The following is a 25,075-nucleotide window of genomic DNA, read 5'->3' on the forward strand; positions in this document are numbered from 1 at the left end:
CACGTACGTCCAGAGAGGGCGCTCATTACTTCCCGTAGGGCCTGTTTAATTTGGGGGCAGCTCTGCCCATTAGAAAGTGGGTTTTTTTCCCTCATATTCCCAAATTTGTCTCCCTTTGACTTCCTCCATTGGCCTCTCCAGTCACATCAAACAAGTCTACTCCTTGCCCTGCAGGACAGCCAGCGAGATTTGAGGACCATGATCACTGGGTCTTCTCTGTTCCAGGCTGCCCAACTCCATCCTCACCTCTGTTGCCCACAGTCTCTGGGCCCCTCACCACCCAGGCTGCCTTGCTCTGGCCACACCTCCACATTGAGAGCAGGGTTTCTGAACAGAGCAGGACCCCCTCCCTCCCTCAGTGGGAATGTGCTAAAATGGCAGGGTTTTCTAGCAGCTGCATCATCTTAAGTTTACTGGGATCCCCAGCTTCTTCCTCCTGTTGTTTCCATAATTGTTGAACAGGGATAAGAAAACCCTCTTCTTCCAGTGAGGGCAGCTGGGGCGAGGGGGGCCACCTGAGAGGATGTGAGAGCCTTGGGAAGTGACTGACAGCTACTGTTGAACGAGCATGTGTCAGGTGCCCACAGCACAGTACTAGGCACTCTACACACGCTGTAGTAGGGAGGGTCACCTTCAGAGCATTAGCCAGCCAGAGGCAACCCTGTTAGAGGGGAGTCAGGAGGACAAATATCCTGACCTCTGTCTGCTCCTTCTCTCCCTCCAATATTTTGCTGAACACAACTGAAAGCCAGAAGGCTAGGGAGCCAAACCCACTGATGGTGGTTCCCATATGGGTCAGCTTGTTGTTGTACAGAGCATAATGCAGATGAGGAGAGAGTGAATCCAAAGAGGCAAATGGAAGGTATCCAGGACAACCACTCAGCCCCCTAGCCCGGGGCGTGACACCAGCTTTCGGCAGAGGCAGTTTTGGGGAGGATTAAGGACACAGGCTTTAGAGTCCAGCTTGAATTTGAGTTTGAAGCCTGGCTCCACTACTTATTAACAGTGTGAACTTAGGGAAGTCAACCCGTCTGAGCCACAATTTACTCATCTAAAAAGGGACTAATAATTATACTCTTCTGTGGCAGCTGTGAGGCTAAAATGAAAACATTACTTTGTTCAACAAATATTAAATAAGGACCTGTTATATGCCATATGTGATCTACCTGCCAGGTATAAACTGAGGAAGAAGACAGACAAGAGCCTGCCCTCAATGGAGCTTACAGACTGTGGGGGAAGCAGGCAGTAAACAAACAGGCCACACTACGTGAAAGCAGCCCTCAGTAACCAGTGTGTATGTGCTGCGGAGGGAAAGAACAGGGGCTTTAGGAGATAACAGCAGGGAGAAGCTGCTGTCATTGAGGGCTCAGAGAAAGAGTCTCTACTGAAAAGACCTTTATACTAACCAGAGAAAGAGGGGGGGCCAGAGGCTTTCGAAGGCCTGTAGTGAGAAAGGCTTGGTGCCCTGGAGGAACCAAGAGAAATCCTATGGGGCAGGTGTGGAGTTTGGAAGGGAGATGGGGGGTGGTGGCAGGAGAGACAGCCAAAGAGGGAGGCAGGGGCCTGCTCATGCAGAGCCCTGTCAGCTGTGGTAAGGATTTGGGATTTTATTTTAAGAGCAATAGGAGAAGCCACCATAAAGTTTAAAAACAGGAGAGTGATAGAACTTAAAAGTTCTCATCATGGGGCCAGCCCGGTGGCATAGTGGTTAAGGGCGCACACTCTGCTTCAGCAGCCGGGGTTTGCAGGTTCAGATCCCGGGTGCGGAGCTATATACCGCTCATCAAAGCATGCTGTGGTGGTGTCCCACATACAAAATAGAGCAAGACTGGCACAGATGTTAGCTCAGCGACCATCTCCCTCACCACACTCACACAAAATGTTCTCATCACAAGAAAAAAAATTGTAACTATGTATGGTGATGGATGTTAACTAGACTTATTATGATGACCATGTCACAATATACACAAATGTCGAATCATTATGTTGTACACTTGAAACTAATTAATGTTATATGTCAGTTATATCTCAATTTCAAAAAAAAAGGAGAGTGGCAACTTATTTCCATTTTTAAAAGCTCATTTTGCCTGCTCTGTAGGAACAGATTAGAGGGACAGTGATCACTGCATTTGTAAGTACACGAGGTGGAACCACTCAGCCCAGAGCCTGACACCTAGTGAGTGCTCAGTAAGCATTCAAGAAAAGAGAGCAAGCCGGCCCTGATGGGCTAGTGGTTAAAGTTCCATGCTCACCGCTTCAGCAGCCCAGGTTCACTTCCTGGGTAAGAGCCACACCACCCGTCTATAGTTGCCATGCTGTGGTGGCGGCTCACGTAGAAGAGCTAGAACAACTTACAACTAGGGTATACAACTATGTACTGGGGCTTTGGGGAGGGAAAAAAAAGAGGAAGATCGGCAACAGATGTTAGCTGAAGGCTATTCTTTCCCTGCAAAAATAAAAAGAGAGAGAGAGAGAAGGCCTGGACAGAGTTCTAGCTGTATGACCCTGGGTAGATCATCTACTTTCTCCTCTATAGAACAGGAAAGTAAGAGAGGGTCGACAAGGGCCCTTCCCACTCTGGCAGGCTAGGGCTCTAGTGGGAGCTGCCCAAAGTGGGAAAGAGGGGCACACAGGCTGTTCAGCTGAGGCTGGGTGGACTCGGGGAACACAGGCTTCCCTAGGCATTCAGATGAAAAGTGCCTACCAACTCTAAGACTTGATGGTTCCAGTGGATTTCAAAGGTCTTCCCAGTCCCCACTAAGCACAATCTTCAACATTCAGTGGGTCATTGAGCCCCTGTGACTCACCACCCCAATCACATCCCCTGACAAGAAGCCCAATTGGGTTCTTCTCTGTTTTAGGTTCATGTATTGGTCTGACTGGGGGTACCAGGCCAAGATCGAGAAGTCTGGGCTCAACGGTGTGGACCGGCAAACACTGGTGTCAGACAATATTGAGTGGCCCAATGGAATCACCCTGGGTGAGCCTGCCTTCCCTGGATTGGGAACCTGTTATAGCACCTGGTCCTGGCCACGTCTGGAGCTCCATGGGTCTTGTGTCTGTGTCCCTTCATAGTGCCAGTGCCTGTTTTTTCCTGATGGTTGTCCCAGGCTGGCCTCAGTCTGAGGCCTAGCCCAGAGATCTGGGCAGGGAGGGGGTACAAAGGAGCAGAGATCCAGCCTACAGTCGCAGGCTCGTGACCTGATCCCCCATCTCCTTTTTCCTCCCAAAGATTTGCTGAACCAGCGCTTGTACTGGGTGGACTCCAAGCTGCACCAGCTGTCCAGCATTGACTTCAGCGGAGGCAACAGAAAGATGCTGATTTCCTCCCCTGACTTCCTGAGCCATCCTTTTGGGATAGCTGTGTTTGAGGTGAGCCCTGTGAGGGGAGGCATGGCCCCATCAGGAAGCTGAAGCTTAGAAAAGGCTTATTCAAATAGGATGACTCCCTGAGACTTGTCCAAATGGAAACAAAGGGATAGGGAAGCCAACTGACTTGTTTGTACACAATTTGTGAGCTGCCCACAAACAAAGGCTCTGCAGCTCATGTCCACCTGGCAGCCTTTCCTGTGCTTCCTTCCCGAGGCCCCTCTCTCAGAGCTCTTCTCACAGGTGAGTTGCTAGACCATGTATGTTTCCTCTGTGTACCCTCAGCACCCAGTACTGTACCCACATGTACAGAAGGGATCCAATAAAGGGAGGGAGAGAAGAAGGAATATACATTTCCTTACTATTATTTACTATTGGAAATGGCCTGAGAGGTTCTATTCAATTCAGCACACTTTCACTGACCTTTGCTGGACCCCGGGGTCATAGAAGTGAATCAGACATTATCCCAGTCCTCAAGAAGCTCCCAGGAGGGTGAAGAGTCAAGACCCTCCTCTGTTCTGACACTAACAACCTTTCTCCTTGGGAAATGGGGAAGCCAGAACCAGCCAAGTTCTCACACATACCTCTTCCTCAAAACTAACTCTGCCACCAAGGGGAGGGAAAGCAAGGGGACAGTGGTCTGTGGTGGGCACTGACAATATTTGCTTGGAGTGACATCACCCAGCACCACTCTGAATTTGTGGGCAAAGCCCCACCTCCAAGTCCAGCCCTTTCTTCAAAAGACAGGTGTGTTTGGACATGTGTATGTGCTTGTGCATACATGTAGCATGTATGTGTAAAATATATGTATATGCATGTGTATACATAAATGCATCCATTTAAAAATGTGCATTCCTGTATGTGCTGGTACTTGTGAGTGTTAATATGTATACCAATACTTAGGTGCTTATTTAGGGACAAGTGTGCCTGTGTGTGTAGATGAGCATGTGGGTATGTGTCTGGATCTGTGTAGGAGGCTGCATGGCTGAACCTGTAAATGTGGGTTTGCCAACACATGCACATCTAGGCTTATATGGGCTAACCACTGGATGCATACATGTGTATATCCGGAGGCTGTAGGAGACCCAGCCGAGAATAGTTCTCAGTAGCTCATACATCCCGTCCAATCTTCGTCCCAGGCCCCAGTAATGGTAATAGCTATAGAGACCCAACCTTGAGTTTCTGCTGGACCCCAGAAAGCAGGCCTAGCTCAGCATTAATGAGTAGCTTTCAGGCCAAAGCATGTAATCAGTGAATAACCTTCTGAGACAGAAGGGAACCAGAGCCTACGCCATAGATCAGAGGCTGAGTGCCACTCTAAATCTGTGACCAGGAGAGCTCAGGGAAGATGTCAGGGCAGTTCTTCTGACTGTGGTTTGGGGCTGAGCCCTCAGATTGAGGTCATGGGTTTAGGCTGTAGGCCTCCCATCCCCTGCATCTGTACCCCACAGGACAAGGTGTTCTGGACAGACCTGGAGAATGAGGCCATTTTCAGTGCAAATCGGCTCAATGGCCTAGAAATCTCCGTCCTAGCTGAGAACCTCAATAACCCACATGACATTGTCATCTTCCATGAGCTGAAGCAGCCAAGAGGTGAGCCTTCCCTGGTCCCAAGTCCCCTGCCCATGTCCCTTCCCTCCACTAGGCAGGCTGTGTTCACATCACGTCACGTCTCAGCACCCTCAGGAGTAATAGCAACAATCCCTCTTGCTGGGAGAGTGCTCTGCTGCCACATATTTTCTCTCATTTTGCCTCAAGCTCTTCGTGAAATAAGGCTGGATATAAATAAATACATAATGTCCATTTTTGCCAATCCTACAAAGTGTGGGTTTTACTGTTCTCATATAACAATTGAGGAAACTGTAGCTCCGAGAGGTAAAATAATGTTAGCAGTTGGCACAACTAAAACGTAACTTAGGTCTGTCTGATTCCAGAGCTCCTTCTGCTGTGAAGGAGCACACTGCTTCTCCTGTATCACTTGTACCCATTTTGCAGTATTACAGGCTAACATATCTTAGGGCCACACAGTAAGTCAGCTTGTTGGATGGGAATAGAGGCCAGGAATCTCATACTAGGTTGTCCCCTCCTCTATCACTAGGATACACTCATTCTAACTGTAGCTGAGGTGCTGGCTGCCAGGGTGAAGGTGGGAAAGCATAGAGGAGTAAGGAGATATGGTGGGGTGCCTGATTCTAGATCTAGAAATTTAAGAAAGAAAGAGACATGGCATATGTCATAGGGGGTAAAAAACCATGGACTTGGGAATCCAACAGACCTCAACTTAAATTCTGCCTCTAAAATTACTAGAGGTATAGCTTTGAAAGGGCTGTGCTCTTCGAGCCCAAGTGTCTTTTATCTGTCAATCTGGGGTATAACACCCACCTCTCAGAGTTGTCGTCAGGATTAAATGAAAGCGTGGGGATAAGGGGAAGGGAAGTGCTGGAAGAGACCCAATAGAAGTAGTAGAGAAAGTTTTTTGGGGAAGCCAAGGGGGAAGGGCCTCACCCTCGGGAGGAGGGAAGACCTGGCATGGCCCATCTGTGTCCCAGCTCTCTCTCAATCTCTCCCCCACATTAGCTGCAGATGCCTGCGAGCTGAGTGCCCAGCCCAATGGAGGCTGTGAGTACTTGTGCCTTCCTGCTCCTCAGCTCTCCGGCCACTCTCCCAAGTACACGTGTGCCTGTCCTGACACAATGTGGCTGGGCCCAGACATGAAGAGGTGCTACCGAGGTAAGCAGACCTACCAGGAGGGTAGCCCCTGGCAATACCAGGCCCAATCCTGCTGAAATCTTCCTTGGCTTCCGGCACACCACATGCTCCTGGTTTTCCTGCATCTTCTCTGGCTACTTGTTGCCTTTGCAGGCTCCTCTTCCTTACCTTCCTTGAATGCCGGTGTCCCCCAGGGTCCTTCTGAGGCTTTCTCTTCTCACTCCCAAGAAAAATGCACATCTACATATAACATTTTAAATGCAGTTTCAGGGGGTTTCTGGAACTCCTTGAAGACCTCAAATTGAGAACCCTTGATCCCTGTGGCTTCAGCTACTATTTATATGCAGGCGACTATGAGCTTACCTATTTCTCATGTAGAACTTAACACACTACATAGAAGCCCTTTTGTGATATGATTGGGACTAATAGTCAGTTAATACTTCAACCATATAAATTTATATTCATTCCCCAATCTTTACGTAGGGCCAAGGCCTTTGTTTGAGCTTAAGTGTGCTGCATTATTTATGATTTCCAGATTAAACTGTTTAAAATGGAGGGAGAATGTAAACCTAATGATGTAACAATATGCATGTAAAATCCTTCTAGATTTCTGTAATTTCCCCTCCTCCCAGTATTTTACAGCAGTCTTGCCCACATCTAATTCTACAGCATTATTTTTTTTAATGACATCTTTATCAAATCAATGTGCAGTATAAACACAGACAAAGTGCTTGGGATTCAGCTAAGGAAAAGATCACAGCCCACTCAGGTAGATTAGGGAATGCTTCACAGAGGGGGCATTTGAGCCGAGCCATGAGAATGAGTTCAGAAGTATAATAAAGAGGCAGTAATTTAGACACAAAATTCTCTGTCCAAGTGACCTCATGGTGTTTCCCCTCCAGCACCTCAATCTACCTCAACTACGACGTTAGCTTCTACCACGACGAGGACAGTAGCCGACACCACAGGAGCCCCTGGGACCACCATCCACAGCCCCACCAACCAGAACCACAGCACAGAGACACCGAGCCTGGCAGCTGCGGTCCCAAGCTCAGTTAGTGTCCCCAGGGCTCCCAGCATCAGCCCGTCTACCCCAAGCCCTGCAACCAGCAACCACTCCCAGCACTGTAAGGAAATGAGTTCTGCCTTCTTTCATGACATGGGAGGGGTCCTAGGGAAGCCAGGATGGGGGATCTGTGGGAAGAAGAGACTGTACCAGAGCTGAATCTTGGCTATCTATGAGGAGGAAGCAGAGGGAGGCAGAGTGCCCACCTGCGATTTAGGAGTCTTAGGAGCCCCTAGCTTACAGAGGGTCTTGAGGGAAGCTACTTCCTGCCTCTGAGCCTCAGTTTCCTCATCTACAAACGGGGAATAATAATAACCCTTCCCTTCCCTGCTTCACAAAACTGCCATGAGAGGCAAAGGAGGCGGTGTAAACAGAAGTGCTCACGCACACAGCCTCTGCTGACTCTGGGTGTGTCTGTGTGTCACGCATTACTGACGTGTGTATGAGGGAGTGTCCCTCTGATTTGGAAACTTCAAAAGCTCTGGTCTCAGTTCTCGGCACCCTGGCAGGTTCCCCAGATCGTAATATCCGTGACTATGAACTGCTTGTGCCTCTTTCCAAACCCTGGGATGAGAATAATTAAGTTCACCACGTACTAAATCATCAGGAACAGTAATTGTCACTGCTGGAAATATTCCATCTCATTAACCAGCAAATACCTTTTTAACTGAGTTACCTGCCAGGGGGAGTTTATTTAAGAGGATAAACTACCTTTTAAACTTTTCCCATACATGCATGGCCCACAAACCGAGCAGCTTGGCAGCACCTTTCCAGTTGGGCCTATCTGCCAGCAGAAGCTGGTTTTCAGAGTTGAGCACTTACCCTGAAGGTGGAGAGGTGGAGTCCTCTCAGCTGGGGCAGAGCCTCCGACCGGGGAGTCTCCCCGCTGGCTCCATCACGCTGTATGCTTGAACACCACTGTCTAGCATCTGCTCGGGCCCGGAGTGGGAGGACAGCAGCATTTCCACAGTAAGCTTTGTAAGCAGTGCGGCTCTTCTCTCCCCTTCGTGACTAGGTGCCCTTACAGACACCTGGAGAAACAGACACACTGAGCGGAGGGCACCTGGGCCATTGCCAGGGGCAGTGAACTCCTCTCTTGGAGCAAATGTAGCTGACAGCTCCTCTTCATGCCTCAGAGGGCTGTCATGAGGCTCCAAGGGAAAAATGCGTTTTAAACTACAAAGTGCTGTACAAATGTTACGATGAAGATTGTTGTAAGAGTGAAAAAGATAGCACAACGTACTTTTTAAAAAATACAGTACAGGGGCTGGCTCCGTGGCCAAGTGGTTAAGTTCATGTGCTCTGCTGCAGCGGCCCAGGGTTCGGATCCTGGGCGCAGACATGGCACAACTAGTCAGCCCACGTTGAGGCGGCGTCCCATATCCCACACGTAGAAGGACCTGCAACTAAGATATACAACTGTGTACCGGGGGGGCGGGGGGAAGGTTTGGGAGATAAAGCAGGAAAAAAAAAAAAAGATTGGCAACAGTTGTTAGCCTAGGTGCCAATCTTTAAAAGAAAAAAGAAAAATACAGTACACTTTCCGTGCACTTTTCAGTTTAGAATGAACATTTACATACCCTATTTCATTTAGGCCTCACAACCACCCCTACCCTTCTCCCTGCCCTCTTTGAATTAGGCAAGGCTGTGCCAGGCACTGTGCTAAGTAAGCATTTTCCGTGAATTATGTCATTTAATCTTCACAATATTCCTAGGAGGTAGGTAAGATCATTATCCCCACTTTAAAGATACAGAAATATAATATTTATAAGATATAATAATAACTTTCCCAAGGTCACACAAGTAGTGAGTAGTAGAGCCGGGATTTGAACCAAAGAAGTCTGACCCAGGAGCCCGTGCTCTTGATTTCACTATACTATACTATGTCTCATTTGACTTACTTGTTAGAAATAAACTGATAATGCAGATGGACAGATGCACCAGAAACAACAGAGATGAAGCAACAGATACTAGCTGAGAAAGACAATTGCCCCAGTTAGTCAGCATCATAAAAACCTAAGTGCGCACTCTGCCAAGCACAGCCACAGCTTCCTACCACCATGATACTGTGGAAAGGGTAAGAGACTCAGGTCACAAGTCCTGGGTTTGAGTCCCAGCTCTGCCACTTAACTGTGAGTCCCTAAAACCCCAATAAGACTCAATTTCCCCATCTATAAAATGGAGATAACCTCTGTTCTGCTCACCTCACAGATGGATCTGGAAAGATGGAATTACTAAGCATTAGCCAGGATCATCATTTTGGAATAAGGGCAAGAAGCAGTTGAATGGTTCTTCCTGCTTGAGGCCAGCAAGGACTTGGACTCACAGTGATGGAGCATCATTCTGCAAATGTTTGTGTTTTGCAGATGGGAATGAAGGCGGCAAGATGGACTCAACCGTCACTGCTGCTGTCATTGGGATCATTGTGCCCATGGGTGAGTGCGGCCCCAAGTCACTGGGGGGAAAAGAGAGACCCTGCCCAGGATCTGGGGAAAAGCACTAGGATAGAGCACTTAGCACACAACTTGGCCCATTGGCTTTTTCTGCCCTGGGAGCTTTCCTGCTCATCTCTCAGTGCTGATTTAATTTGGTTTCTCAGCTTGGCACACAAGGCCCTGCAGGACCTGGCCCCAGGCAACCATCCAGATGCATCCCCATTACCCCTCATTCACACTCTGCATGCCAGCCACTGAAGCCAAACTGTAGGCTCCATGGGGACAGGGCTGGTGTCTCGGTTGCTTGCCACTCTCCTCAGCTCCCAGCAGTGTCTGGCACATGGTAGGAAATAAAATATTTGTTAGATTAATGAGTAGAGCTACTTGCCATTCCTTTAATCATGCTATCTTGCTTTCCTTCTGTTTGGTTTTCAACAAACATTTATCAAGCAGCTGTAATGTAGGAGACTCTGTGATAAGGGGCGGGAGCATGGTTAAAAATGAATAAGACATGGTTCCGGTCCTTGAAAAGTTTATAGTCTTGTCAGAGAGACACACATAGACCAGATAATTTGATTATGACATGGTAAGTCCTAAAATTAAGCCATATGTGGTTCAGTGGAAGTGTCGAGGAAGCACTTACCTTGGGATTGAGAGAGAAGGGAAGCGGAGAGGGAAAGTTTCCTAGTGGAAATGATATTTGAGCTGAGGCAGCCAAGTGAAGAAGGGTCAAGCAGTGAAGACAGTATAAGCAAAGCCAGGAACGGGAAATGGCATGGAGGGTGGGGTGGATTTGGAATTAGGAGGAGTTCAGGATGGCCAGAATATAACATTTAGTTAAACCTCGCAGAGAGCCATGGGGCTGATGCGCTCTCTCCCACCCCAGTAGTTCACATAGTATCCCCTGCATCCCACCTCTCATACCAGTCTCATCTCTTGGCGGGATCTTTGAATTGTGATTGTCCATTCATAGGTTTATCTCCCCTACTTGCCCATGAGTACCTCAAGGACAAGGACTCTGCTCTTTTATCCTAGGAATCCCCAATATGGTGGTAAGTTAGTGAGTGTTTCAAAAAGTTCACTATGTAAGAGACTGTGCCAAGTTGCAAGGATCCAGGGAAGAAAAAGATAAAAGACTTTAAGAGCTTTCAGTCTTTAATCAGACTCAGTCATAAAAAAGTGGGTGCCAGCCTGGTGGCATAGTGATTAAGTTCGGGCATTCCACTTCGGTGGCCCAGGGTCTGCAGGTTCGGATCCTGGGTGCAGACCTACACACTGCTCATCAAGCCATGCTGTGGTGGTGACTCACATACAAAATAGAGGAAGACTGGCACAGATGTTAGCTCAGCGACAATCTTCCTCAAGCAAAAAGAGGAAGATTGGCAAAAGATGTGAGCTCAGGGCCAATCTTTGTCACCAAAAAAAAAAGAAGAAAAGTGATACAAGAGAGCTGTTAATACATATTATAATGTGCTATAAGAGAAGCACAGTTCTCTGTGGAGGAGAGGAAGAGGTGCTTCTGGAGAAGATGGCATTTGACTTGGCCTTGAAATGCTTCAACAGTAAAGATGATAATGAGACTATTCCAGACTTATTTTGAGTGGTTTTGTTCTTAGCGCCATCAAGTCAATTCCAACTGCTCGTGCTCCTGTGTACAGCAGAGCTGAAGCCTGCCCAGTCTTTCTGTGCCATCCTCTCACCTTCTGGTGCTGTTCAGACAGTGCTCTACTGCTATTTGTAGGGTTTTCATGGCCAACTTTTTGGGAAGTGGATGGCCAGGTCCTTCTTCCAGTCTGTCTTAGTCTAGAAGCTCTGCCAAAACCTGTCCGCCATGGGTGACCCTGCTGGTATTTGAAATACCAGCGGCATAGTTTTCAGCATCACAGCAACATGCCACCACCACCACAGTATGACAACCGATAGATGGGTGGTATGGTCCCCTGACTGGAGACAAACCCGGCTGCAGTGGCGAGAGTCCTGCAACTGAACCAGCAGACCACCAGGGCTGGCTATTTTGGGTGGATGGAGTGGAAAATACTCTGAGCATTGTTTAGTGAAAGAAAAATCACCCCCTTTCCTGCCATCCTCTGCTCTACATACAGAAGGGCATGTGTGTGCTGCTTCCCTCATATAATCAGTATTTTTAATTTCTGCTAGTCTGCAGGGTGAAAGATGAGTATTCTTTCCCTGATACTTCCCTGTGAGACAGAGTATCTTTTCTAACTTTATTGGCCATTTACATTACATCGTTTATGAATTGCCTATTCAGTCTTTTCTAATTTCTCTATTGGTTCTTTGTCTTATTCTTATTTGTAGAAATATTTATACGTAATTAATGTTAAACCTTTGTAATGTATGTTACAAATATTTTCTCCCATAGGCCACTTGATTTTTAAATTTGTTTATGGTATCTTTTACCATGCATAAATTAAAAATTTTTAAGTATCAGTTTTGTTCATCTTTTGTGTTATGATTTCTGGGTTTTGTGTCTTAGGAAGGTCTGCCTCACTCTAAATTATTAAAATATCTCCCTATATATTTTTGTACTACTTTAAACATTTTTTAGTATTTAGATATTAATCCATTTGCAATTTATTTTAGAGTACGGTGTGAGATAGAGATTTAACTCTATTTTTTCTACATGCCTGTCTAGTTTTCCCAAGACCAATATTGAAATAGTCCCTCCTTTTCTTCTGACTTGAATTGTCAACTTTATTATAAACTATTTGCCCATATGTACTTTGATCTGCTTCTAGGCTGTTTATTCTCCTCCATCAATTATCTGTCTATTCCTATATATTAGAAACACAACTTTGTGATATGTTTTAATATCTAATAGGGCATTATTATTCTTGCAACATTTTCTTAGCTATTTTTATTCAATTTCTCTTCTAGGTGAACTTTAGAATCATCTTGTTGGGGCCTGTCTGGTGGCACAGCGGTTAAGTGCACATGTTCTGCTTCAGCAGCCCAGGGTTCACTGGTTGGAATCCCGGGTGTGGACATGGCACTGGTTGGCAAGCCGTGCTGTGGCAGCCATCCCACATATAAAGCAGAGGAAGCTGGGCACGGATGTGAGCTGAGGGCCAGTCTTCCTCAGCAAAAAGAGGAGGATTGGCAGCAGTTAGCTCAGGGCTAATCTTCCTCAAAAAAAAGAATCATCTTGTTAATTCTTTTTTTTTTAAGATTGGCACCTGAGCCAATCTTGCCAGTCTTTCTTTTTTTCTTCTTCTTCTTCTCCCCAAAGCCCCCCAGCACATAGTTGTATATTCTAGTTGTAGCTCCTTCTGGTTGTGCTATGTGGGACGCCACCTCAACGTGGCCTGATGAGTGTTGCCATGTCCGCACCCAGGATCTGAACCAAGGAAACCCCGGGCTGCTGAAGCCGAGCGTGCAAACTTAAATCACTCGGCCACGGGGCCAGCACCTCATCTTATTAATTCTATAAAAATTATGATGGAATCTTATGATTTGGATATATAAATTGACGTGGGGAGAATTTACGTTTTTACCATGTCAAAGCTTCCTATTTGAGAAGCTTTCTCTGTCTCTCCATTTGAGCCTTTTGTCATGTCCTTCAGTAGAATTTTATAGATCATATAGGACTTGCACATTTCTTAGTGAGTTATCCCAGGTATTGCATAGTTGGTTGGGCTGTTATGAACGTGTTCTTATTCCATTCCATTGTCTAATTGGTTATTGCTGATTAATAAGAAAGCTATTGATTTTTTATGTTTATTCGTGATGAACTAAAATTATTTCTAACAGTTTTTCATTTGCTTTCCTAAGATTTTCTAAACACACAATATCTGTTAATAGTAGCAGTTCAGTTTTCCCTTTCCCATATGTGTACCCTTCACTTCTTTACCCGGTCTTACTGCATAGCTAGACCTCTGCAACAGTAAATAGTAGCAGTGATAACAGGCATCCTTGCCTTCTTCCTGTCTTTAATGGGTATCAATTATTATAATCTTATCAAAGTAGACACCCCCTCTATAGCAGCCTGGATAGCTGTCATGCGGCTTCCACTTGAATGCTCAGGGTGGTTGCTTACTATCTTAGGAAGCTGCTTGTCCCATTTTGCCCAGCTCTGTGAGAGAACTTCTTCCTTTACTCATCAATATTTTCATTTATTCTAACTCAGAGCCTATGTTTCCCCACTGTGGCCCCTTCTAGAAATGCTTCTCTTCTTGCAAAGCCCCAGCTTTGGAAGGAAACACCCCACTCCATCCTCTGCCCTCCAGCTGTGGGAGAGAATGGTTTTCTTAGAGAATTCCAGGGAAGCAGCAGCATTAGGGCAAAGGTGTGGTGAAGAAATTCACTCATTCACTCAGCATATGTTACTGAACACCTACTCAGTGCTAGGCACCAGACATACAGAGATAAATAAGTCACAGTCCCCGCCCTCAAAGAGCTCAGTCCAGTTGGGGGTACACATAAATAAAGGATGATACTGTGGTCTGGGAATGCAGGTGAGGGAAAGACTGACCACCTTGAGAAGTTGAGGAAGACTTCACATCTGAGCTGGATCTTGAAGGATGAATAGTTAATGAAGGGAGAGATGGGAAAAGGGCTTCCAAGTAGTAGAAAAAGAACACACAGAAACAGGGCCTGACAAACAAGGGGCCGTAAAGTTGGAGAGGTGGCAAGAAACGTACTGATGCCTGAGCAATGGGCCGGAGCCTGCTGGAGGTCCAATGTAATGTGTCTTCCTCCAGTGGTAATTGCCCTGCTGTGCATGAGTGGCTACCTGATCTGGAGAAACTGGAAGCGGAAGAACACCAAGAGCATGAATTTCGACAACCCAGTGTACAGGAAAACAACAGAAGAAGAGGATGAGGATGAGCTCCACATAGGGAGGACTGCTCAGATTGGCCATGTCTATCCTGCAGTAAGTATTCTCTGCTGGAAGAGTTCTTTCCTTCCTTTCCTCCTTCTTCCTTCTCTCTCTTCCTTCTTTCTCTCCCTCCCCCCTTCTTCAAACCTTTATCAGGAACCTACCATGTGCCAGGCACTGTTCTAGGCTCTGGGGACACAGAAATGCTGGCGGGGGGGGGGGGGGGGGAGGGTTAGAAGGGTAGGAGGAAACCTTGTACCTAGAGGCTTATCCTTAAATAAAGAAGTCAAATGTCTTTCTTTCTGCTGAGTAAGTTTTCAGAACCCTTGGCCTGGAAGGGTACTTGGCCATTCAACTTGAATGTATTCATTTCAGCAAACACTGTATGCTGGTTTTGTGCCAAGCACTGCGTTAGAAATCAAGTGTTCAAGACGAAGGACGGAATACACTTGCTCCCTAGGAGCTGGTGGTAGAGTTAGAGACAGTCACGTACTATTGTACAACCGTGTGCCAGGTGCCATGGTAGAAGCTCAGGAGTTCCTCTTCTAGGAAGCTTTCCCTGGTTTCTTTGTTCTCCCACAGCCTCTCTCCGTCACAGCACTGTCACACTGTAGTCTACTTGTGTTTTTACTCGTTGGTCTCCCCACTAGACCGTGAGCTCCTTGAGGACAGGATTATCTGATTAATGTTTCCCTGGTGCCTAGCCCAGCATAGCTGGCTACTAGTAAATATGTGTTGAACAAAAGCTATGGAAACATCAACAAGGGAGCTGTTAATTCTATTGGGGAAATCAGGCAGGGAATGCCTCACAGAGGAGGTGACAGATGAACTATGTCCCTGAAAGATTAATAGCAGTTTTGCAGGTAGAGAAGGAGGAACATGGCATTCCAGAAAGAAGCATGTGCAAAGGCTGAGAGGCACAACAGGGTATGGCTTGTCGGGGGAGCAAGGACCATAAAGTGGTTGGAGATGTCATGATTGTATAGCAGAGTCAGGGGGCTGAGTATGACCTCATAGGTCATCCAGTCCATCCCCCTGTCAGGCAATCAGCAGCTTTGATCACCCACTGTGGGCAGAGCCCTGTCTTGGGGAGACCAGAGAACTGGAAGACCCAGCCCCTGCCCTCAAGGAGCTTTTTGTCTTGCCGGGGGAACCAAGGTCACAGCTGCACCAACTCCCGAAGAACCCTCTTTCCGAGCTGCCTGTCGTCAAGTGCAAGGTAGGGCAGTGCCACTCCGAGTCTGAGGGGCTGGTGAGTGAGGGCGTGCACCTAGGCAGGTGCAGTCAGTCCTAGAAGGCTTTCTGGTTCTGGAAGGCTGCAGATTCTAAGCTGGGGGTTCGGGCAAAGAGGAAAGATGGGTTAGTTGCAGACCGAGGAAATGATGTGTGGAAGAAATGACCAAGTATGGGGCAGGGCAAACTGAATTGCTGCTGAAGCAAATTATTCATGAAGGGGAGACATGGGAAATGAAGTTGAGCAAGTGAGGAGGGTTAGCAGATCGCCTCAAGGATCCTTAACCCCGGCCAATCCACACATACAGTTGCTTAACCAATTTTCAACGATCAGAGAGGGCACAGTGGAAGAAGCATTGAGCTTATGGTAAGAGGATGCCTCCCAGTTTCACTACTCCACAGCCCTGTGATCTTAGTCACTTCTCTCTGCTCACTGTTATTTGTAAAATGGGAATAATAACTCCCATTGCGTCTGCCTCCTAAATTTGTAAAGTTCAAGCAAGACAGCACATGTGAGAGTGCTTTGTGAGTTATAAAGCACTGTGCACATGTAAAGTGGCATTGTTTCCAGAGAAGGAAATAACCACTCAGGAGGAGCTAATCCTGACGAATTTACGGCCTAAGGAATAAGCTCCCGCCAGCTGCACAGACATAGAGCAGGGGAGTGTGGAAATCGGCATTTAGTGAGAACCTACCACGTGTCACACACTACTCAGTGTTTTGTGTACATTTTCTCATTTAGTGTTCACAATGACCTTATAAAGTTCATGTTATTAGCCCCATTTTGCAGATGAGGAAACTAAGACTCAGAGAAATTGAATAACTCGCCTAGGGTCACAACTAGGAAGTGGCAGAACCAGGATTCAAACTCCAGTCTGTATGTACACAAAAGCCCATTCCACTGTATCACGCGGTAAATAGCCTTGAAGCTCTGGAAATCAGTATTCTTAACATCCTGTTCTCTCCCCACTCCTTTCTCTCCACCATCACTGCTGGGATCTGCCTTTGGCCTAGAGATCTCTCTTGGAGAGAGTGGGAGGGTAACTGGACTAGAAAAAGATAGTCTCAAACATCTGTGCTAGTGGAGTAAGGCCATGGCATTCATGCAAAACCACAAATAACCCAAAGAGGATTTGAAAGGCAGTGGCGTTATTTTTTATTGTATGTAGAATGTCTAGACATGGAAAATGCTAGTCTGGTTCTATTTTATGCTGGTTAGGTTGATCTAGAATACTCTGGACCCTATGTGTGTTAGGTACTATATTAAACACCCTACATACATTATCTCATTTGGTTTCCCAACAACCCTATGAGCTAGGTCCCCCATTTGACAGATGATGAAACCAAGGTCCACAGAGAGGTGAAGTGGTTAGCCCAAATTCACATAATTATGAGAAAGATCCTGAAGCACTTTGTGCAAAGGTGGGTGTCCAGGAAATGGAAGAGTGGGAAATAGGATTACATGAGGACCAGTTGGGGAAAGCTAGATGTGGAGCCTGGAGAAGAAAACACTAAGGGGGAAGGGAAGGGAATTCAAACACTGTCTTCAAATTTCAAGGGTTGCCTGTATAGAACTCTCTGAGTCTAAGAGAAAGAATCAGGGAACATCAGAAGATATAAAGAAACAGATTTCATGTCAATATAGGAAAGAATTTAACTTCACTGTCCGCAATGGAATAGACTGGCTCAGGGGTTGGGGGGCTCACCATCTAGTGGTCAGCTGTTTGTGGCAGAGGGAAGTCTAGCATCTAATGACAAGAAGGAGGGGTGAGAGAATGAGGGATTGGATTTAATTGACCTGCATTGCCTTCCAATTCTGTATAATCAGTTGGGAGGGTCCAGCAGATTGCTTTCCTAATTGTGATTAGCATGCTAGGGACAAGGTGCTAAGGGCTGGGGTTAAACATTTGCCCAAGCTAACCCGCTGAAGTTGAGCAAGCCTGAAATCCTAGGAGGGAGGACTGGGAAAGTTTAGATCTCTGCAGCCCTCCTTAACAAGGAGGCAGAACAGAATGATGAAAAAAGCTGCAGCTCTGGATTCACACAGATCTGGGTTCAAATTTTAGTTCACCCACTTACGATGTGATCCAGGACAAATGTTGTTTAAGATCACTGAGTCTCAGTTTTCTCATCTGTAAAATAAATATGACAAACCTGCCTCTTGGAGTAGTTTGAAGATTCTGTGAACTAATGCCTATAAAGTAATACAATGTCTAGCACCTTGTGAGTACTCAATAAATAACTCCTGCAGTTCTAATGATGATTTCTTTGCTCTCTCTCCCCAGCGAGTGGCATTAAGCCTTGAAGATGACGGACTGCCCTGAGGATGGGACCACTCCCTTCGTGCCTCACGGAATTAAGTCCCATGCACTCCACTCTGGATGGTGTATGGCTGGATGAAAGGGTTTCTGTATATGTGTCTGTGTGAGTGTGTGTGTGTGTAATTTTTTTTTAATTTATGTTGCGGAAAGGTAACCACAAAGTTATGATGAACTGCAAACATCCAAAGGATGTGAGAGTTTTTATATGTATAATGTTTTATACACTTTTTAACTGGTTGCACTACCCATGAGGAATTCATGGAATGGCTACTGTTGAGTGACTAACATGACGTACATAACCAAATGGGGCCGATGGCACAGTAGCTTACTCATCCTTTAAAAACTATATTTACAGAGGGTATTTGGTTTGGGGGGGCATTTTTAGGTTTTGGAGTTTTGGTTTTTTTGGTAAATAAAACGATTATGCTTTGTGGCTATCATCAACATAAGTGAAAAAAGAAAAAAACACTCCAACTCCCTCCCCCATTTAGATTATTTATTAACATATTTCAAAAATAAGATTAGTTCTATAAATAATTTAGAGACATGAGAGTATTTATTTTTGGTATGATTGGCCCACCATGAGGATTCTGTGTGCATTTATGTTTATGTGTGTACGTGTGTGAGAGAGAAAAATCTGTAGAAGAGAGGTGCACCTATGGCTGTTGTTCAAATACATAGAGATAAATATATTTTAAAACAGTCCACAAAAGGGATATCCGGTTTTCAGAGGAGCCTTTGGAAATTTGGCTCAGGAAACAGATATCATGGTTTGTGCAAACATGTAGTGGAAGAGACAGATCTTTTCCACCTCTGGCTATTCCTGGGACCCCAACTGGTCAGGAAAAGTCCTTCAGCTCACTCATGGCTGCTTGGCTCCCACCTGGGCTTTCTCTTTGTGGCTAAGGCCAGTGTACAGACTTTACACGGTGCCGGAAGTTCTCATGAGCTCAAGTGAGAACATACCTGAACCTCAGTTACTCCTTATTTTAAAGTTCAGCTATTTGAGTAACTTCAGTTTCCTTCAGGACACTTGAGTTGAATTCAGTCATTTTCCTCTGAAGCATCCTGAGGGTGCTATCCTTACTTAGAGAGAGCTAAGTGGAGACATTTCTACAACAGCCCGAGTTTACTCTCGGGCCTGGCTCAGGCACTGAACCTCTGAGATATGCTATGGCTGAGGATAAGGATGGTGGAATTGGTTTTAGTACATCTCTGTTTCTCCCTTCCCCTTATTCTCTACCATTTCCTTTAGGTGGGGAAAACATTTCCCCACCTAAGTTAATACATAGGTTTGTTACCATCATGTGTTCATATAGATGAAACTAATTTTTGGCTAAAGTCAGAAAAAGTTGCCAAACCTGAAGTCATATTTGACAGAGGAAATGGCATACGCAATATTATAATATATTAGATATATATGTTCACACAGGGATTTGATTTACTGCTTTGTAAATAAAAGGAAAAACTCTGGGTCCATGGACAGATTTGTTTTCATTATGGACACTGTCTGCTTTTCCTGGGCCTTGGGGGAGGCAGGGAGAAGTGCTCTTTTCTCTTCGTGGGGCCTCCCGTTGGAAACCATTGTAATCCTACAGTCCTAGGAGGAATTCGGTCCCTGCTGGCTCCCTCATGCAACGTATGGACTCTGCTGTTCTGCAGCTTCACCCCCCTGGACAGCCTGGGACAAGGTGTGACACAGAAGTGTTTGGCTTAAGTAGGAGCAGAGGACATGTATCTAACCTTAACATACCGGAACTTGACACAGTTAAGCAAATTCTTCCCCTCTTCTCCCCCGCTGCCCCCAGTTCAATGAAGTTTGACTGTCTGACCAGCATGATACCTGTTTCCAGGCAGACATTTCTGGAGTTCTGTCATGCTGTTCCTAGGACCTTCCTCTGCATCACTCATGGTCTTCTAACCTCTGAGAAAACAACTGTGTTCTGGAGCCTGGACCCTGTGCTTTGCATAAACAAGCCATTTCCTCATGATGTTCATGTGTTGATAGTCCTAAAACATTCATTGAGAGGGTAAATGCAGTTGACCTAGAGTGACCAATACCCAAGAGAACTTTAAGAACAGGTGGCCAACTCCTGTGCAGCTTAAATCATTTACTACTATTCTTTCAAGAATGGAAAGTAAAATTATTTTTGACTGAAGAAAAATGATGAAAGTGAAAAAACATTGAAATTTACACAAAACAAACAACTTTTTCTGTAACCTGCCTCCAAAGAAATAGAATTTCCTGGGGAGATGATGAGAGTGACTCATGCATAGTTTCTAAACTTTCAGTTAGATCCTGGCCTTCCCAGAAAAAATAAAAATGAATGGAGTCAGGACAATTCAGCTTGAGATCTCAAAATGATGATGAAACAGAACTTTCTCAGAGACATCCATGTTTCCTGAATATGCCACAACTGCAGTTTGAAAGAGGCGGCTATGGGAGCAACCTACAGAAAACAAACTGGAATACTCATGTGTTGGATGGCAGTAAGATGAAATCTTGGGAAGGTCGGTCTGTCCTCGCCCTATTCTCAGAGGCTTTTGAGCCTTATTTTGAAGTGTAGTTGCATTTCTGTTGCCTTTCAGCCCTATGCCATTATATCTACAGCCAATAATGGATTATAGAGCTGGAAGGAAGCTGAGAGATAAATCCAGGAGGACAGAAAATTAATTTATCAGACATTTTTTCTTTATTTAAAAGAAATGGCCCCAATCCTTTTCTTCTTTCCTCCTTCAGGAGACTAGTTTGGGCTGCCTGAACAATGTGTCAAACCTGCTACCTATCTTATGGCCTATCTTTCCAGTGGAATTATGAAGGCACTGGCAGAAATGGCCTTCCAGAAATACGAAAAACTAAAATTTTATTTATTTACTCTTGATATCATGATTATTTATAAAAGACTGAGATAACCTGTAACCTCAGAATGAGATCAGATGTAAATTGATGGCAGTAGGTACTAATGACCCCTCCAGTTCTCTGTGATTGCAGTATATTCATTCACTGAAACCATTTGCTAGGTACCAACTAAGAGCCAGCACTGCAGATCAATCAAAGGTTTTCTGTCCTTATGACGCTCACAGTAGCAGCAGAGGAAGACATATGTGGAAACAAAGGGTTAGATTCTTTTCAGAGTCCTGTTAGGGCACAAAGGAGAGAGGTCATTTCTACCTGAGGAGATGAGGAATGGGATCAAGAAAGGCATTGTAGGAGAAATGACCTTAAGCTAAGCCTTAAAACTTAAGCAGTCCAGGCTGCTTCCGGCAGAGGAGGCACTGCACTGAGACAAGCATGAAACAGCATGGGGACTTGAAGGCGCTGCATGTCACGCATTATCACGAGCAAAAGGCTCGAGGGGGACTCAGCAAAAAATGAAGGGGATGGAAGGACAGGTTCAATGTCAGCACTTTATAGAATACTTCTATTTAATTTCAGCGTCAATTAAGCAAACATTTCTTGGTCATTTATTGTATACGAGGCACCAAGTGCATCATGGAAAATTCATCAGGATGCGTTGCCAGCACTTTGCAGACATGACAGTCTTCAGCCTCAAGCTTTCCAGTGGCCAAAGCGAAACAATGACTGCTTTTCATATATTTGAGTCGAAGTTTTCAATATGGTCAATGAAAACTAATATAAGGGCAGTGGGATTTTCGCAGAAGCATTCCATGTTGTCAAGAGCCTCTGAGATTTTCTCAACAGTGGGAAAGAAAACTGGAAATTTTGAAGACATGAAGTCTGGAGAGGGGACCCCAAGCACTGTCTAGTCAGGCATTGGTGGCAATGGGGAGAGGGCACAGGAATGTGATCCTCCCTACCTCGCTCCCAACTCCAGCCATACACTCATCATTTCAGAGAACATAAATGAGTTACCAGTTAAACGTTTTCAGAGTAAATAATTTCCCATGAATACATGAAGATAGAGTATCCGAGTCTTCTCACACTGTACTTTTACAGTATTGGGATTTTCAAAATATGGAGAACTTAGGAGGTAGAAGAATTACAGCTTCAAATTTCCAGTTAATGTAAGAAATCAGGAAGCTCTGTTCATTCAGGCTGTGCACCATGTGCACAGTCAAGAATCAGCAGAAACCCTCTGCATTTTCAAACACTTTGTGCTATAAAAAGTAATTTTAAAAAAGCCACCTGTATATACATATATATATATTTAAAGACACGAAGGTTTTGATACTTTTTTACAAAAACTACAAGAGGAAAATACCTGTACAAACCCTGTGTTTTAAAATAGCATTTTGTTCTATACAAGCTCTTAATTTGGGAGGGAAGTACTGGTTTGCAAACTCCATCACATTGTACCCAAATGGATTTTGCTTGTTTGTCTCCCCCACACACACCCAAATCACCATATTTGATATAACAGGCATGTTAGAATGTTGGGTCCCACTAACCGTTTCTGCTCTTTTTGTCTTGTCATTCCGAGTTCCATTGGCTTCTGTATTCGGTGCCCTTTGCAGTCTGGTTTCTCTTCCAGAGGCAAAGGGACGAAGGTGGTGTGCCATGTCTCACGAGCTGTACTGACATCATCTTGGTGAACTAAAAACCAAATGTGGACATTTGTAAAATCACTGCACTGTTTCTAGAAAGAGATTAAATTCATTTTTTTTAAATCTGAAAATCCTGTTTCAGTGTGCTGCTTTAATGGGGGGGAGTGAACGATCATCAATGGAGTTGCTAATGTATACTCAATATTCTACATAAATTATCTCAATCTTCATCAACAATCCTGTGAGATAAATACTACCAATATTATCGTTCCCATTTTATAGACGAGGAAATGGGTGAAGTAACTGCCCGAAGTCACATGGTTATGTTTAGTGCCCCCAAAGCACATGTAGCACAGGTGGCGCTCATGTACACGTAGGGCACTCTGCCTAGTCTTTCCTTCTCTGCTTCTTCATCTGGCTAACTCCTATTTGTCCTTGTGCATCCTGCTTAGGAGTACTCCTCCGGAGAGCCATATGTATTCTCTCAGACTGGCTTAGGTAACTCCATGCTTCCACAACACATTTTGCGTACTTGTATCCCAGTATTTCTGCCCTGTCTCTCACTCCCATGCTACTGAGGTGGTTTTTACTAAGGTCACCCTGGACCTCTTGATTATAAATCTTGCAAATACTTTCAGTCCTATCTTCCTTAACCTGCAAGCAATATTTAATACTGTTGGCTCTCCTTTCTTGGAATACTCTTATTTTGGCTTACATGTCACCATACTCCTGGTTTTTCCCCTACCTCTCTGGCCACATCTTAATCTCCTTTGCCCACCCCTTAAACTATGGTATTCCACCTCAAATCCATCCACTTTTCTATCTCCATTGCCACTTCCTGAGCATAGGTCACCAGCATCTTGGACTATCACATCATCGATTACTTATCTGAATTTCATACTTCTAATCTTTCCACTTTCCAAACCAGTCTACAGCATTACAGCCAGAGGGGGGAGTGAACAATCATTGCTTTCTAAAATGCAATAGGTCATGTCACCACCATCCCATTCCACTTTCCTGCTTCAAGTCCTTCATCTGTTTCCCTTGCATTAAAATCCAATACCCTCGGGGTTTAATCCAAACTTTTGTTTTTTTTCTGGGAAAGACTGGCCCTGAGCTAACATCTGTGCCAATCTTCCTCTATTTTGTATGTGGGATGCTGCCACAGCAGGGCTTGAGTGGTGTGTAGGTCCAGGCCTAGGATCCGAACCCACCAACCCCAGACCACCAAAGTGGAGCATGCGAACTTAACCACTATGCCACCAGGCTGGCCCCCCCAAACTCCTTAATATAGCTTGTAAGGTCCTTCATGATTTGGCTTATGCCCCTTCTCCAACCTCATCACTATATTCGCAATCTCATTCTGTATTCTAACCACAGTTCTGGGCCCTAACATTTCCTTCAAGAATACTTTTCTTAGACCCCTAGACTGGACTAGGAGCCACCCTATATGCTTCCCGAGTTTTCTGTGCTTCCCCTATTTGTAACCTTTATCGCTACATTATAATTGCTTGTATGCTCCTTAATTGCCTCCTCTGCAATTTCTACAAAGGTCTGTCCTGCTCACCATTGTATTCCCAGCACATGACACATGGTAGATACTCAGTAAATTATGCTGAATTCAGGCACATCAGATACACAGACTATGCTGTTTCAGCAATGCTATGTTGTCTCATATTCAAAAGACTGGATCACTATGCAGCCTGATTGGAGGCGATGTCTTTTAAATTTTCTCAGCACTTTTGTTATTTGCCACATCTGCAGATGCCCAAATTCACCAGTTAGGTTATAATTTTTATAATTTCACTCTTGGGAAATAAACTTGTAATTACCTGATGTCTCTATATACTTTAATTACTACCTCAAGATTGTTCTGAGAATTCAAAGAACAAGCACTTGTAAACAGGGTCAGCCTAGGAGCTGACATTTACTAGGTGCTTAAAGCCTGGTGGGTCCCAGTGTTTTGTAATAAAAAATGCCTTATGGTTTTATAGCAATTTACAGATTTCCAATTTCTAAGACACAGTTTCTTATCCTTACAACAGTTGTGCCAGGTATATAACATTACTATAAAGGAAACTGAGATCCAAAAAGTGCAATCAGTTCACCTTTGATCACAGTGAATCACTGTCACACAAGGAATTATTTTAACACAAGTCTCCAATGATCCTCCCCCCCCCTCCGACACACCCACTCTACACTCTGCTACCAATGCTTTTTCAGGGAGAAAAGAAGTACTGGCAAGACCAGGAATGAGAATCAGAGACCAGTGGCCCGGTTAGCACACAGTTGCAGTCGCCAGGTCCCAGGAACGATGCCATCTCAGCAGTGTCTCTAGAATCAACTCCACTGCCCCTCTGTGGCTGTAACTTGGATGAGCTAAGGCAGGATTCCATAGTTAGGATTTTGATTGCCCTTGGCCTATTCGACAAGTAATCCCACAGTCAGCAAGCCTTCACAGAGGAAACCACTTTGGTCTGAGAAGACGAGAGCCTCCTGGGCAGTAGTCCTCAACCCTGACCACCTGGGGAGCTTGGCAAAATCTGCCACGCCCAGGGCCACCGGGAGAGACTGTGATTTGCCTGGTTGGTGGGGGTGG

General features: G+C 45.2%; 1 protein-coding gene across 4 annotated transcripts in view; it reads left to right on the forward strand.

Moving 5' to 3' along the window:
- Window positions 1-18,290, forward strand: part of LRP8 (LDL receptor related protein 8) — a 77,455-nt gene extending 59,165 nt beyond the window's left edge. For 3 of the 4 annotated variants that reach the window (XM_046662658.1, XM_046662659.1, XM_046662661.1), the window contains 9 exons: window positions 2,862-2,980; window positions 3,233-3,372; window positions 4,821-4,962; window positions 5,947-6,099; window positions 6,981-7,205; window positions 9,511-9,579; window positions 14,298-14,470; window positions 15,459-15,635; window positions 17,935-18,290. In XM_046662658.1, the coding sequence (XP_046518614.1) occupies window positions 2,862-2,980; window positions 3,233-3,372; window positions 4,821-4,962; window positions 5,947-6,099; window positions 6,981-7,205; window positions 9,511-9,579; window positions 14,298-14,470; window positions 15,459-15,635; window positions 17,935-17,973 (1,237 nt within the window). In that variant the 3' untranslated portion in view covers window positions 17,974-18,290. The remainder of the gene's footprint in view (window positions 1-2,861; window positions 2,981-3,232; window positions 3,373-4,820; window positions 4,963-5,946; window positions 6,100-6,980; window positions 7,206-9,510; window positions 9,580-14,297; window positions 14,471-15,458; window positions 15,636-17,934) is intronic. The other variant, XM_046662660.1, reaches the window with a different exon arrangement.
- The last annotated feature ends 6,785 nt before the right edge of the window (window positions 18,291-25,075 follow it).

Source organism: Equus quagga, chromosome 5 (assembly GCF_021613505.1).
Source record: "Equus quagga isolate Etosha38 chromosome 5, UCLA_HA_Equagga_1.0, whole genome shotgun sequence".
Classification (NCBI taxonomy): Eukaryota; Metazoa; Chordata; class Mammalia; order Perissodactyla; family Equidae; genus Equus; species Equus quagga.